We start from the raw sequence: 16068 nt of genomic DNA on the forward strand, positions 1-16068 counted from the left end.
ATATGGCCCTTACGGCTAAAGGGATCAAGGGGTATGGAGAGAAAGCAGGAAAGGGGTACTGAGGGAATGATCAGCCATGATCTTGTTGAATGGTGTTGCAGGCTCGAAGGGCCGAATGGCCTACTCCTGCACCTATTTTCTATGTTTCTATGCACTGTCTATGGACTTGACTGTGATTAGGAATAATCCACACTTTTGTTGAATTATAACATTTTCCTTTAGATGGCACTGCATGCCAAACTATCAGCGAGACACACCAAGGATACAAACGACAGCCGAACCTTGACACAAGATCAGAATCGCCCTCACCACAATACCACAAGACACACATTTGTACCACAAGAAAAAAATTCTATTTAACAGGGCACCTTTGTCTCCTCAATGAGATAACCTCGTAATCTTCTATACGCAAGGGAATACAAGCCTAGTCTATTCAAACTGTATGAATAATTTCACTCTCTTAGCCCTGGTATCATTCTGGGGAATCTGAACTGCAGCCCTTCCAAGGCTAATACATCCTTCCTGAGTTGTGGTGCCCACAACTGAATGCAGTACTCCAATTGGGGTCTAACCAGAGCTATATATAACTGTAACATAACTTCCACTTCTTTGTATTCCAACCCCTTTGAGATAAAGGCTAACATTCCATTAACCTTTTAAATTATTTTTTTGTACCTGCCCACTACCTTTTAGTGATTTCTGTACATGGACCCCTAAATCTCTCTGCTCCTCCACAGTTCCTAGCTTCTCACCATTTAGAAAATACTCTGATCTATCTTTCATAGCCCCAAAATAGATGACCTCACGTTGTCCCACATTGAACTCCCTCTGTCACAGTTTTGCATACTCACTTACTATATTAATGTCCCTTTGCAATTTTTTGCTCCCATCTACACTATTTACTGTGTCATCTAACATGGTGTCGTCAGATATTGCTCAAACCCAGCTTCTTCCCATATCCCTCAACGACACCTACACACCTTCGCATAATTTCCCTGAACCCCACCTACCCACCTACTCTCCACATCCCTTAACCCCACTATCCGTCTGCTCCCTGATATGTCCTTACCATACAGTACAAATGCACACGAGGCCCATGCTTGAGAGAAGGTCACTCTGTGACCAGCAACTTTTATTCCAGCACTGAAGTGATGAAGGTGGGTGGAGCTTCCCCTTTTATACCTGAAAGACCAGGTTAGGAGTCTCTCCCACAAGTTCACCACCTAGTGGTCAATGTTCTCACAGAGTACAACTAGTCAGTTTATAGATGGGTTACAATGACAGTTAAATACATGACATCATCTCCCCCCAAAGTCTTATTGGGATCACAGGTTAAGTCTCTCTGGTGGTTTACGCTCCCTTGTAGAGCACCTGAGTTGGGGCTCCGGTTGTTGGGCGCTGGCCTGAGTGTCTGCTGTTTGCGATGCCTCAGGCCTGTCCGGACTGCCCACAGTGACTGGGCTCTCCTCCACTTAATTCCGGTATTCGGCCACCTGTGGAGGAGTGAACTCGTGTTCTTCCTCTGCTTCTTCTATGGGGTTGCTGAACCTCCTTTTTGTTTGATCCACGTGTTTGCGGCAGATTTGTCCACTGGTAAGTTTAACTACCAGAATCCTATTCCCCTCTTTGGCAATCACAGTGCCTGCGAGCCATTTAGGCCTTGCAGCGTAGTTGAGAACAAAGACAGGGTCATTGACATCAATACATCGCACCCTCGCATTCCCGTCATGGTAGTCACATTGTGACTGCCGCTTGCTCTCAACAATTTCTTTCATGGTGGGGTGTATAAGGGATAACCTGGTTTTGAGCATCCTTTTCATTAGCAGTTCTGTGGGTGGGACCCCTGTGAGCGAGTGTGGTCGGGATCTATTGGCCAACAGGAGGTGTGAGAAGCGGCTTTGTAGGGAACCCTCTTGGATTCTGAGCATCCCCTGTTTGATTATCTGTACTGCTCGTTCTGCCTGGCCGTTGGAGGCTGGCTTGAAAGGTGCTGTTCTGGCATGGTTGTTACCATTTCCTGCCATGAAGTCCTGGAATTCAATGCTTGTAAAGCACGGGCTATTGTCACTGACCAAGACGTCAGGTAGACCATGGGCGGCGCACATTGCCCGGACTTTCTACTGTGGCCGAGGATGTGCTTGAATTGAGAATGTCACACTCGATCCATTTGGAGTAGGCGTCTACTACAACCAAAAACATTTTTCCCATGAAAGGACCTGCGTAGTCCACATGGATGCGTGACCATGGTTTGGCGGGCCAGGACCAGGGGCTAAGGGGGGCTTCCCTGGGCGCAATGCCTAGCTGGGCGCACGTGTTGCACCTGCGAACACAAAGTTCCAGGTCTGCATCTATCCCTGGCCACCAAACATGTGACCTGGCAATTGCCTTCATCATGACAATGCCCGGGTGCTCATTGTGGAGTTCTCTGATGAACATCTCTCTGCCCATCTGGGGCATGACTACTCGGTTTCCCCATAGTAGGCAATCAGCCTGAATCGAGAGTTCATCCTTGCGCCTGTGAAATGGTTTGAATTCCTCAGGGCATGCCCTGTATGTGGCTGCCCAGTCCCCATATGGACACATAAAGACAGTAGCGGGTCTCTATTTGTCCAGACTTTGATCTGACAGGCTGTCACAGGTGAGCCTTCGCTTTCGAAAGCTTCCACAGCCATGACCATCTCAGCAGCATGCTCGGTTGCCCCCTTGGTGGTGGCTAGTGGGAGCCTGCTGAGTGCATCGGCGCAGTTTTCAGTGCCCGGTCTGTGCCGGATTGTATAGTCATAGGCGGCTAAGTGAGTGCCCACCTCTGTATGCGGGCCGATGCATTTGCATTTATGGCCTTGTTGTCGGCCAAAAGGGATGTTAGGGGCTTGTGATCTGTTTCCAGCTCAAATTTCCTGCCGAACAGGTACTGGTGCATTTTTTTTACAGCATATACACATGCAAGCGCTTCCTTTTCTACCATCCCGTAACCCCGTTCTGCCTGGGACAGACTTCTGGAGGCATAAGCTACCAGCTGTAACTGACCCTTGGCATTCACATGCTGCAACACACACCCGACCCCAAATTTTGTGCTCTAGCAAAAGCCCTTTCCTGGCTGTCCCTGCAGACCCATTCACAACCTTTGCGTAGGAGCACGTGTAGCGGCTCTAACAGCGTGCTCAATTTGGGAAGAAAGTTACCAAAATAGTTCAGGAGCCCGAGGAACGAACACAGCTCCATCGTGTTACGGGGTCTGGGTGCTCTCTGGATCGCTTCTGTTTTGGAAGCAGTAGGTCTGATCCTGTCTGCTGCTACCCTCATCCCCAGGAATTCTACCTCTGGTGCTAGGAAGATGCACTTCACCTTTTTCAGTCGCAGACCTACCCGGTCCAGTCTGCGTAGCACCTCCTCCAGGTTGCGGAGGTGTTCATCAGTATCACAATCCGTGATGAGGATGTAATCTTCAAAAACCATTGTCCTTCAAATCGACTTGAGGAGGCTTTCCATATTGCGTTGAAAGATCGCGGCGGCCGAGCGAATCCCAAACGGACATCTGTTGTACTCAAACAACCCCTTGTGTGTCGTGATGGTGGTCAGCTTCTTCGACTCACTCGCCAAGCTGAGGTTTGGTCCAATTTTGAAAAAAGTTTGCCACCGGATAGCGTCGCAAAGAGGTCCTCCGCTCTCAGTAGCGGGTACTTGTCTTGGAGTGACACCAGACTTATGGTGGCCTTGTAATCGCCACATATCCTGACCGACCCATCCGCCTTGAGCACCGGCACAATCGGGCTCGCCCAGTCACTGAATTCGATTGGCGAGATGATGCCTTCCCTCAACAGGCGGTCCAATTCGCCTTCTACCTTTTCCTTCATCACGTACGGCACCGCTCTAGCCTTGTGGTGTACTGCCCTGGCGTCTGGGTTTATGTGAATCACTACCTTGGTCCCCATGAAAGTGCCAATGCCGGGCTGAAATTGTGAGTCAAATTTGTCCAGGACCTGTGAGCATGATATTCGCTCCACAGAAGAAATTACATTGACATCGCCCCATTTCCAGTTCATGACAGCCAGCCAACTCCTCCCCAGCAGTGCGGGAGCGCCCCCCCGGAACAATCCAGAGTGGCAATCTGTTCTCCGAATCTTTGTGGGTCACGACTACCGTGACACTGCCTCGCACCGGAATGATCTCCTTTGTGTATGTCCGTAGCTGTGCATCAATTCGCAATAATTTTGGTCTCCTGGCTTTGGACGCCCACAACTTGTTGAACTGTTTGATACTCATCAGGGAATGGCTGGCCCCTGTGTCTAGCTCCATTGATACTGGGATGTCATTGAGGAGCACTTTCATTATTATCGGTGGCGTCCTGGTGTATGAACTGTATATGTACTCCACATGAACTCGCTGAACTTCAGCTTCTAGCGATTTCCCCCAGTGTCCATTTGGCCCCGTAGGGCTTACATCATCCCCGTCCTCCTCGTACATCAGCCTGGCTGCAGGCTACTTGCACATACGCGCCAAGTGACCGCTGACGTTGCAATTTCTGCAGGTGTATTGCTGATACCTGCAAGCTCTGGCTGTGTGTTTGCCTCCACACCTCCAACATGAGCCGTTGTTGAAAACAAAAGGCCCGTTACCAGTTGATCGTCTCTGACTGTCTGTGTAACTGTTTGTAAGCACACCATTAACTGGTGTTGATGGCCCCATTACTGTCCGCATTGTCCCTTGCGATGGCGTGAATCGCCGTTCAGCTAGCCATTGTCTCTGTTGAATTCCCCCTTTGGATTAGACTACATGCTCGGGCATGTCCGATTGCCAGTATCTGCCTGGGGAACTGTGTGCTGCGTTAACAATGTTCACTCCCTGTCCATTTGCTGCATTTAAACCAAGAGTTTTGTCAAACATCATTCTGGTCTCTTCCTCCCCTGAGATAAATGTCTGGGCCATCAAAGCCGCTGTTTCCAGGGTCAAGTCTTTGGTCTCGATCAGTTTCCTGAAAACCCCAGCGTGCCCGATGCCCTCAATAAAAAAGTCTTGCAGTATCTCCACTCTGCATGCATCTAGGAACTTACATGAGCTCACCAGTCGCCGGAGGTCTGCCACGAAGTCTGGAACGATTTGCCCTTCTCGCCGCCGGTGCGTATAAAACCGGTGTCTCACCATGTGCATGCTGCTCGCCGGTTTAAAGTGTTCCTCAATCAACTTACTAAGCTCTTCAAAAGTCTTATCCACCGGCTTCTCTGGCATTAGAAGGTCCTTCATCAGGGAGTACGTCCTGGACCCACAAACCGTCAGATGAGCCCTGCGTTTGTCGGCCGAATCCTGTCCCAGCCATTCCTTAGTGACTAAGCTTTGCTGTAGTCTCTCAATAAAGTCGTCTCAATCATTACCAACACAGTACTTCTTGTCTGTGCTGCTAGTGGCCATGCTCACGTGGTTTAAATCCCAGTTTCTTGTCGCCAATGATATGTCCTTACTATACAGTACAAATGCACACGAGGCCCATGCTTGAGAGAAGGTCACTCTGTGACAGCAACTTTTATTCCAGCACTGGAGTGATGAAGATGGGTGGAGCTTCCCCTTTTAAACCTGAAAGACCAGGTTAGGAGTGTCTCCCACAAGTTCACCATCTAGTGGTCAATGTTCTCACAGTGTACAACTAGTCAGTTTATACATGGGTTACAATGATAGTTAAATACATGACACTCCCCATATCCCTCAATACCATCTCTCTCCAGAACTTCATCTAATTGTCTCTTTGACCCCATTTTTAAGGGAAGAGTTTATATTTTGTTCTGTTCTCTGCCATCTGTGTTGGAAATACAATTTGTGGGATAAACTGGAAGCAAGCTCTTTAGTTTCGGCTTCATTGAGCTAATTTACAATGGATTTTGTCTCTCCCATTCCCTTCCCCTTCCCCCACACAGCTCCATTCCGGCCTGCTGACCATTGTCCCACCACAACTCAACCAGGGTCTATGTCTCAGCAGGGCTACTGAGAAGCAATACTCTGAACACTCCCTGTGTCAAAAGATTTTCAATATTCTCTCTGGGGCAAAGACCATCTGCTCAGCCCAAAATTGGATAGGAATGGGATATCTGGAAAAGGCAGTGTGGATGCAGGAAACAGGGCTCTGTTATCATAGAAGGAGGCCATTCAGCCAATCATGTCTGTGCCGGCTCTTTGGTAGAACTATACAATTAATCCCACTTTCCTGCTATTTCCCCATAGCCCTGGAATTCTTTTTCCCTTCAAGTATTTATCCAATTCTCTTTTGAATGTTACTACTGAATCTGCTTCCACCACCATTTGAGACAGAGCATTCCAGATCACAACAACTCGCTATTTAAAAAAAATGTTTCCTCTGGTTCTTTGCCAATCATCTTAAATCTGGTTATCGGCCTTTCTGCCACTGAAAAAAGTTTTTCCTTCTTTACTCCAGCAAAACTGTTTATGATTCTGAACATCTCTATCAAATCTCCTCTTAACCTACAGTACTCTAAAGGGAACAACCCTAGCTTAGAATCATAGAATGGTTACAGCATGGAGGGAGGCCATTTAGCCCATCGAGCCCATGTCGACTCTCAGTTAGTCCCACTTCCCTGCTCTTTCCCCGCAGCCCTGCAATTTTTTTTCCTTCAGATACTTATCCAACTGCCTGTGCCTCATTGCCTCTATAATTAAAAACATAGAAACATAGAAAATAGGTGCAGGAGTAGGCCATTCGGCCCTTCGAGTCTGCACCACCATTCAATAAGATCATGGCTGATCATTCACCTCAGTACCCCTTTCCTGCTTTCTCTCCATACCCCTTGATCCCTTTAGCCGTAAGGGCCATATCCAACTGTCTCTTGAATATATCTAACGAACTGGCACTAACAACTTGCTGCGGCAGGGAATTCCACAGGTTCACAACTCTCTGAGTGAAGAAGTTCCTCCTCATCTTGGTCCTAAATGGCTTACTCCTTATCCTTAGACTGTGACCCCTGGTTCTGGACTTCCCCAACATCGGGAACATTCTTCCTTCATCTAACCTGTCCAGTCCCGTCAGAATTTTATATGTTTCTGTGAGATCCCCTCTCATTCTTCTAAACTCCAGTGATTACAGGCCCAGTCGATCCAGTCTCTCCTCATATGTCAGTCCTGTCATCCGGGGAATCAGTCTGGTGAACCTTCGCTGCACTCCCTTAATAGCAAGAATGTCCTTCCTCAGATTAGGAGACCAAAACTGAACACAATATTCCAGGTGAGGCCTCACCAAGGCCCTGTATAGCTGCAGCAAAACCTCCCTGCTCCTGTACTCAAATTCCCTAGCTATGAAGGCCAACATGCCATTTGCCTTCTTCACTGCCTGCATGCCAATCTTCAATGACTGATGTACCATGACACCCAGGTCTCGTTGCATCTCCCCTTTTCCTAATCTGCCGCCATTCAGATAATATTCTGCCTTCATCTTTTTGCCACCGAAGTGGATAATCTCACATTTATCCACATTATACTGCATCTGCCATGCATTTGCCCACTCACCTAACCTGTCCAAGTTACCCTGCAGCCTCTTAGCATCCTCCTCACAGCTCACACCGCCCACCCAGCTTAGTGTCTTTTGCAAACTTGGAGATATTATTCTCAATTCCTTATTGATGTATATTGTAAATAGCTAATTGAATGCCACCACCACCCTTGCATAGGATCGTAGAATCATAGAAGTTTACAGCACAGAAGGAGGCCATTTCGGCCCATCGTGTCCATGCTGGCCAACAAGAGGCTATCCAGCCTAATCCCACTTTCCAGCTCTAGGTCCATAACCCTGCAGGTTACGGCACTTCAGGTGCACATCCAAGTACTTTTAAAATGTGGTGAGGGTTTCTGTCTCTACCATCTTTTCAGGCAGTGAGTTCCAGACCCCCACAACCCTCTGTGTGAAGAAATGTCCCCTCAAGTCCCTCTACCGATTATTTTAAATTTATGCCCCCTGGTTGTTGACCCCTCTGCTAAGGGAAATAGGCCCTTTCTATCCACTATATCTAGGCCCCTCATAATTCAATGAGGTCTTCCCTCAGCCTCCTCTGTTCCAATGAAAATAATGAATCTGTGGAATTCTCTGCCCAAGGAAGCAGTTGAGGCTAGCTCATTGAATGTTTTCAAGTCAAAGATAGATAGATTTTTAACCAATAAGGGAATTAAGGGTTACGGGGAGAGGGTGGGTATGTGGAGCTGAGTCCATGGCCAGATCAGCCATGGTCTTATTGAATGGCGGAGCAGGCTCGAGGGGCTAGATGGCCGACTTCTGTTCCTAATTCTTATGTTCTTATGTTCTTAAATCCAGCCTATCTAATCTGCCCTCATAGCTTAGATTTTCCACTCCCGGCAACATCCTTATTAGTCTCCTCTGTACCCTCGCCAGTGCAATCACGTCCTTCCTGTAATGCGGTGACCAGAACTGCACGCAGTACTCCAGCTGTGGCCTAACCAGTGTTTTATACAGTTCAAGCATAACCCTCCTGCTCTTGTATTCAATGCCTCAGCTAATAAAGGCAAGCATACTGTATGCCTTCTTAACCATTTTATCTACCTGGCCTGCTACTTTCAGGGATCTGTGAACATGCACTCCAAGGTCCCTTTGTTCCTCTACACTTCTCAGTATCCTACCATTTAATGGGCCCAAGTTTCCACACGATAAAAAATGGGCGCCCCTCCGAGCTGGGCGCCCGTTTTTCGCGCCTAAAACGACGCCGGAAAAAAAACTCGCGATTCTGGAGAGCCCTGCAGCTCCTTGTCTGTTTGGCGCGGCGCCCAGGGGGGCAGAGCCTACACTCGCGCCGATTTTGTAAGTGGGAGGGGGCGGGTACTATTTAAATTAGTTTTTTTCCTGCCAGCAACCCTGCGCGTGCGCGTTGGAGCATTCGCGCACGCGCAGTGTAAAGGAAACATTGGCACTCGGCCATTTTTGTAGTTCTTTGTAGCTGTTTAATTTTTGAACATTTTTTAATAAAAGCACATTGCCATCAGCACATCAGCACTGAGGCTTCTTGCAGCCTTCTCACCGTCTCCTTCCCGTCCGCTGTCTGGAACGGCTTCCTCCCCCCCCCCCCCCCCCGCTGCGTTCGGGCGGGCGGGCCCGCACTCCCTCCCTCCCGCCGTCTGGAACGTCTTCCTCCCCCCCCCCTGCCGTCGGGAACGAACGAACGAACTTGTGAGGCTGGCTGAAGCACTTTCACACAGGTAGGAAGATGGTTTATTTAATCTTTTCTTTGCTTATAAATGTTTATTCAGGTTGGATTTATTTGTATAATATTTGTGTAAGTATAAATAAGAATTTATTGTAGAATTTAATGACTTCCCTTCCCCCCCCCTCCCCCCCACCCACCTCGTTCTGGACGCCTAATTTGTAACCTGCGCCTGATTTTTTAATGTGTAGAACAGGTTTTTTCAGTTCTACAAAAATCTTCACTTGCTCCATTCTAAGTTAGTTTGGAGTACGTTTTCACTGTGGAAACTTTTAAATCAGGCGTCAGTGGCCGGACACGGCCCCTTTTGAAGAAAAAATTCTGTTCCAAAGTAGAACTGTTCTACCTGACTAGAACTGCAGAAAAAAAAATGTGGAGAATTGCGATTTCTAAGATAGTCCGTTCTCCACCAGTTGCTCCTAAAAATCAGGCGCAAATCATGTGGAAACTTGGGCCCATTGTGTCTTCCCTTTCCTTGTTAGCCCTCCCAAAATGCATTACCTCATATTTTTCTGGATTAAATTCCATTCCAGATCCCAACCACTCGCTGCATAAAAAGTTTTTTCTTACATCACCTTTGGTTCTTTTGCTAATCACCTAAATCTGTGTCTTCTGGTTCTTGACCCTTCTGCCAATAGGGACAGTTTCACTCTGTCTACTCTGTACAGACCCCTCATGATTTTGAACACCTCTATCAAATCTCATCTTAATCTTCTCTGCTCCAAGGAGAACAACCCCAGCTTCTCCAGTCTATCAACGTAACTGAAGTCCCTCATTCCTGGAATCATTATCGTAAATCTTTTGTGCACCTTCTCTAAGGCCTTCACATCCTTCCTAAAGTATGGTGCCCAGAATTGGACACAGTACTCCAGTTGGGGCCGAACCTGTGATTTTTACAGGTTTGTCATAATTTCCACACTTTTGTACTCTATGGCCCCAAACTTGGTGGAAGCTAAGTTTCACCCAAGTGCCGCCCAAAAGACCGCTGAGATACCTGATGGTACTTTGGGCGGGAGTTTCGTGGAAAAGTCCTGGAAAGACCGTCCGGCAGCAAAAAAACAACTTCCGCCATGAATCTGGGCGACAGCGGGCGGGACCTCCCAATCTCGGCGCCAAATGCAATCCTCGGCAAAGTGCCGCCGAGGACTGAGTCGGGCCTACGGAAGGGGGAACATATAAAATAAAAAATTTCCAAAATTTCCAAAAAATAAAAACAAACACTGGAAAATCTTCAAGGAAAATCTGAATCGCTGGAAAAAAACGAAATAAAAGAAGTTTACTAACCTTTTTTTGCAGGTCTTCATACTTACCGTTGAGGTTAGGCCTACCTCCATGCGGCGGTCCTACCCCCTGCTGCAGCAGACTCCCGCTCGGACTAAACTGGCAGCTCGGCGGGCGGGAGGACTCTTACATGAGTTACGCGTTAGCGGGCGGTTCCCAGCAGTCTTCCCTCCCCGCCGGCGGGGGGCCTCCACAAAACTTTCCCGGAGGGGAGACCACCCAGAAAACTCGGCGGCAGTGGGCGGTGAGTGCACCAAGTTCAGCCCCTTAACCTCTATTTATGAAGCCCAGGATCCCGTAAGCCTTTTTAACCGCTTTCTCAAACTGACCTGCCACCTTCAACGATTTATGCACATATACCCCCAGGTCTCTCTGTTCCTGTACCCCCTTTAAAATTGTACACTTTAGTTTATATTGCCTCTCCTTGTTCTTCCTACTAAAATGTATCACTTCACACTTTTCTGCATTAAATTTCATCTGCCACGTGTCCGCCCATTTCACCAGCCTGTCTATGTCTTCCTGAAGTCTATCACTCTCCTCCTCACTCTTCACTATACTTCCAAGTGTCGTATCATCTTCAAACTTGATACCCAAGTCCAGGTCATTAATATATATCAGAAAGAGCAGTGGTCCTAATAAGTGATTCCTGGGGACATCACGGTATATTTCCCTCCAGTCTGAAAATCAACTATTCACCACTCTGCTTTCTATCCCTTGGCCAATATTGTATCCATGCTGCCACTGCCCCTTTAATCCCATGGGTTTTTATTTTGCCTGTCCTGTTCGGCAGACTGAAAGCCGTCCTTTCAAGAATGCATGAATGGAAGTTGGCATGGATCAGGTCCACCCTTGAGTGATCGGCTAGATTTTGTAGATGTGTTGTTGTTTCCCGATGGCCCGCTCACAAATCTGGAATACCCGGCTTGAAGCCGGACCTCTGTTCACCCCATCACTCTCACTGATCGCACATTCACAGGGAGGAAGTCATGCTCGAAATGGGCATGGATGGGAGACAGCGCTCCAGCACTGTTGTTCTGATCTACTGCGACTGCAGGGAAGCTGAATTCACTTTATGGTTCCCTGCAGCCAATAGCTTCCTTGTTCTCAGAATACTGATGCACAGAACTCAATACCGTGTCAAACGTAAATGGGTTTCTTACACTGATCTCCGCTGGTGTGATGCGTCTGCTTGTAGGCCGCTGTTTGACCGTCGCAGCTCGGGAGTCTGCCGCCACATTCTCCGTCCTGACTGAGCGATCGGCCGCTGCAAGGATCTCATCCAATTTTTCTGCAATGAAATTTTAAAAGTGCATCAGAAAGGACAGGATATTACATCAGGGAAGAGAGGATATTGCATCAGAGAGAAAATTGCAGAAGATACCATATTATGTCAGTGAAGACAGGATATTGTATTTGAAAGGACAGGATAATACATCAGAGAAGAAAGGATATTGTATGAAAAAAGGGCAGGGTATTACATCAAGACATCAATTACACCAGTGCTTCGACAGAACCTCCCAAGCCCGCAACTTCTACCACTTAGAAGGACAAGGGCAGCAGGCACATGGGAACACCACCACCTCCAAGTTCCCCTCCAGTCACACACTATTCTGATTTGGAAATATATTGCCGTTCCTTCATCGTCGTTGTGCCAAAACCCTGGAACTCCTTACCTAACAGCACTGTGGGAGTACCTTCACCACACAGACTCAGCGGTTCAAGAAGGTGGCTCACCATCACCGTCTCAAGGGTAATCAGGGATGGGGAGTAAATGCTGGCCTTGCCAGCGATGCCCACATCCTGTGAATGAATTAATGAAAATAAACAGTGATATTGCAAAAGATACTGTACTATGTCAGAGAAGATAGGATATTGTAACTGAAAAGACAGGATATTACATCAGAGAAAAGAGGATATTACGTCAGTAAGAACATGATATTGCATCAGAAAATACAGGGTATGACATCCTCTCTTTGATGTAATATCCGGCATCGTGGGTTCAAGATCCATTCCAGAGACTTGGGCCGCGATTTTCCCAACCTTGGCGGGTCTGGCATGGCTGGGGTCAGTGGTGGGTCCAGCCCGCTCTGTGAAATGATTTTATGCTGATTGAGCTTGTTAAGCCCGCCCAGCGCATTTGCTGGCCAATTGAAGGATGTGGGTCTGGTGACATCATTCGATGACGCATCATAGAGGTTTCCTTAAAAGGACCATGTGCAAATTTAGTTTGACAGTTGTGCTGTCAGTGTTCTACAGAATTGAGGTGCTACAAACACTGACAAGCACTGAACGGTGGACGGCTGCACCCAGGCTCTCCCATGACGGAGTCACAGCATGCAGGGAAATTCTCTTCCCTTCCAATGGACGGAAGAGACCCTCCCCAGGAGATCAATGCAGCCTGGTTGCAAATTGCACAGAAGGACAGGGATGTCGTCAGGAGGACCAGACTGCAGTGGTGCAAACCTTTCAATGATCTCAGATCAAGAAATGTTACTGCAAAGCTGCACTCAACCTCATCCTGCTGTGCCACTCATCACATCCCCATCACTTTGCCTTCCCTACCCTACTCCTATGCATCCTTATACACACCAACTTACCTTGCACCTCCACCCATCCCTCTCTATCTACATTATCACTTCTCTATCTCACTAGCCACCCCTCACAATCACCCTCATCCTAGTCCAATCATACCAATTAATACACAAGGGTAGGCACTTGGGTCTTTTAGCAAGTGTTCATGTAAAGTTTCTGTTAATGTGCTGTCAAACATTGAAATCTTTATTTTCAACACTTTGCGTTCTTGGACAGATTTGTGTGCACCTTTGGAAGTGGCTTAGTGAGTTACAGTGAATGGCGAGACATAATGGTACCCCCCGCAATGGTGATGAGTGTGAAAGGAATGGCTTGGGCATTGTAAGAATGCTTTATGGTGTTGGTATGCGGTGGTGCCAACCTGGTGCATCATGTGGCAGCGTTAAGTGAAGTAAATCTGGCCATGGTAATGCCATCCCTGGCGCCCTGGGCAGCAATGTGGTTGGGTACTAATGCCCTGTGTCCTGTGCAGCAGGTGGTGCTGCTGGTGTTGGGGCTGATCGTGGTGGGATTCTAAGGACCACGGTGAGATAGTTTCAAGGACACTGATGCTAATGTAATAGATGGCAGGTGAAGTTGAGATGACAGAAGCGATCTGTCAATGGTGAGAGAGGCTGTACTGATGTGGTGACACTGGATAGAGAGTTTGCTCCAAACATCTGTAACCTGCATAAAGCTCAATCTGCCTTCCAAATGCAGGAAGCAACAGCTTTTGATCTTGGAAAGTGAACAGCTGTGAGATGGGAGATTTAATAGCACATTTGCAGCTGTCAAATAAAGAAATGAATTCATGGTCACTCCTGACGTCCTTACCTGACTTGATCCCCGAGCAGCGTAGACCCCATAGACAACCTGGTAAAATGGTAAGTTGAGCTCAAAATACTGTTTAAAGGGCTGTTAACAAGGTCATAATAATTCAAATTGCTTCCACAGTTGCTGCATGTCGGGTCTGTTCAGCCCTGACAGACCCAACATCGGGGAAAGTAGCGTGGCGGCGGGTTGACTGCAGATTCCCAACCTGCTGTCAAAAAACATTTCCCACCCGACCCGCCATCAAACGCGCCTACTGACTCCACAAAAAACTCCCCCCTTGAACACATAATCCAGGTTGACAGTTCAGTGCAGTACAGAGGGCGTGCCAAATTGTGGGAGGTGACATCTTTTAAATGAAACCGAGATAAACCGAGAGTCTGTCCCCTGAGATGAACATCAAAGATCCTTTGGCACTATTCGAAGAAGAGCAGGGGAGTTCTCCCAGTGTCTTGGTCAATATTTATCCCTCAACCAACACCTAAAACAGATTATCTGGTCATTATCTCATTGCTCTTTGTGGGATCTTGCTCTGTGCAAATTGGCTGCCGGGTTTCCTATATTAGAGACTACAGTTCAAAAGTGATTCATTGGCTGTAAAGCGTTTTGGGATGTCCTGAGGTTGTCAAAGGCGTTATAGAAATGGGAGTTTTTTTACCCCTTCTTTTGATGAAGTAAATGGGGAAGAATTATTTCCCCTGATAAGTAAGTCGGTAACTAGAAGGCATCAATTTAATATCATCACCAAAAGAGCAAAGGGGGAGGTTAGGAACAACATCTTTGTGCACAGGGTTGTTAGGACATGGAGGCTGCGAAATTCCAGAGCGCCCCATTTGGGTCGTTAACCTTTCTGAGGCTGAACATTCTGCACCCCGACACAGATGTCCCGCCCCGGAAACAAAATTGGAGTTACTGACCCTCACAGGAAGTGGAGCACAATGTTGCATGCTCCATTTCCTCTCGGGGCAGTCTTGGGGACGCTAAGTGCACGCAACGCGGCCTCCCCACATAGTGCTGATGCTTTCCACAGGCCCTACCCTTCCGTTAAAGGGGAGTAATGCAGCGAGCTCTGCACGGCTCTTGATGGGCCTCCACTAGGCCACCGGAGAGCCGGGCTGCACGATCGCTGCATGGACCCTGCAAAATCGGCAGAGAAAGGCCCAAACGTTAATTCGGCAAAAATAAATGGTGGCATGCACCTCCCCATTAAATTTCGCCCCGTGAGCTGAGTGCAGCTCACTTCGCGACCCGCAGAGCAAGCGCCGACATCGCTCGTGTCAGCCTCACAGGGCGCTGTAAAATTTCTGTCACGGGGCGAAAACGGGCTGCCACGCACGCCGATGGTATCATCACCAGAGGCGCAACAGCCTGGGACGCAGCACTACTGGGTTTTGCGCCTCGGATAACTGCCGCGCAAATCCGCGGGTGCCGGTAATATGGACAACTGATTGTACAGCCTCGTAATATCAGCTCCCGGTGTTTAAGTTACTCAAACAAGAAGCTGTGGTGCTCTGTGTGGATATAACCTGCTTATTGGTGAAAGTTTTGTGCTTTGAATGTGACACTCAGCAGGCAAGAAACAAGTGCCTGCACTCCATTAAACCCACTAATTAATGTTGCTAATTAAACCTGTTTATCACCATGATAAAGTGCTGATCGGATTGAAGCAGCACATGTCAGACATTTAGACCACTCTATGTAAAACTGCAATGACTCTCTGATACAAGGATTGTTCCTCCCGACATTCCTATCAAATACTCCCAGGGCAGGTGCAGCACGGGTTAGATACAGAGTAAAGCTCCCTCTACACTGCCCCATCAAACACTGCCAGGGCAGGTAAAGCACAGGTTAGTTACAGAAGAAAATTTTGTCTACTCTGTCCCATTAAATACTCTTGTTGGCACATCTCCACTCCTGCAGCCCAACATCAATGCTTCTCCTGTGGAATACATGATCATTTCAGCCTGCTCCTTTTACTAAAATCTCCAATGCAAGTTGTCCCTTATATAGTTCCTTAATAACATAGAAATGAAACGAAAAATACTATTGATGTCCATTCAGCCAGTAACAGAGTTCAGTAAATCCCCCTGCCCAACTTTCTCCCCCTTACATCCCTCAATTACTTTGTTTGCCAAAAAATCTATCCAGCTCCCTCTTGAATTTGCTGACATTGTCGCCT

The 16068-nt window shown here is 47.7% G+C and overlaps 1 protein-coding gene across 1 annotated transcript in view; it reads right to left on the bottom strand.

Annotated features, from left to right (window-relative positions):
• The window catches only part of shank3a (SH3 and multiple ankyrin repeat domains 3a), a 1463579-nt gene that overhangs the window by 171459 nt on the left and 1276052 nt on the right, over positions 1-16068 (bottom strand). The window contains exon 19 of the mRNA XM_070897277.1: positions 11648-11775. Coding sequence (XP_070753378.1) covers positions 11648-11775 — 128 coding nt within the window. The remainder of the gene's footprint in view (positions 1-11647; positions 11776-16068) is intronic.

The sequence above is a fragment of the Pristiophorus japonicus genome, chromosome 13 (assembly GCF_044704955.1).
Source record: "Pristiophorus japonicus isolate sPriJap1 chromosome 13, sPriJap1.hap1, whole genome shotgun sequence".
Taxonomy (NCBI): Eukaryota; Metazoa; Chordata; class Chondrichthyes; family Pristiophoridae; genus Pristiophorus; species Pristiophorus japonicus.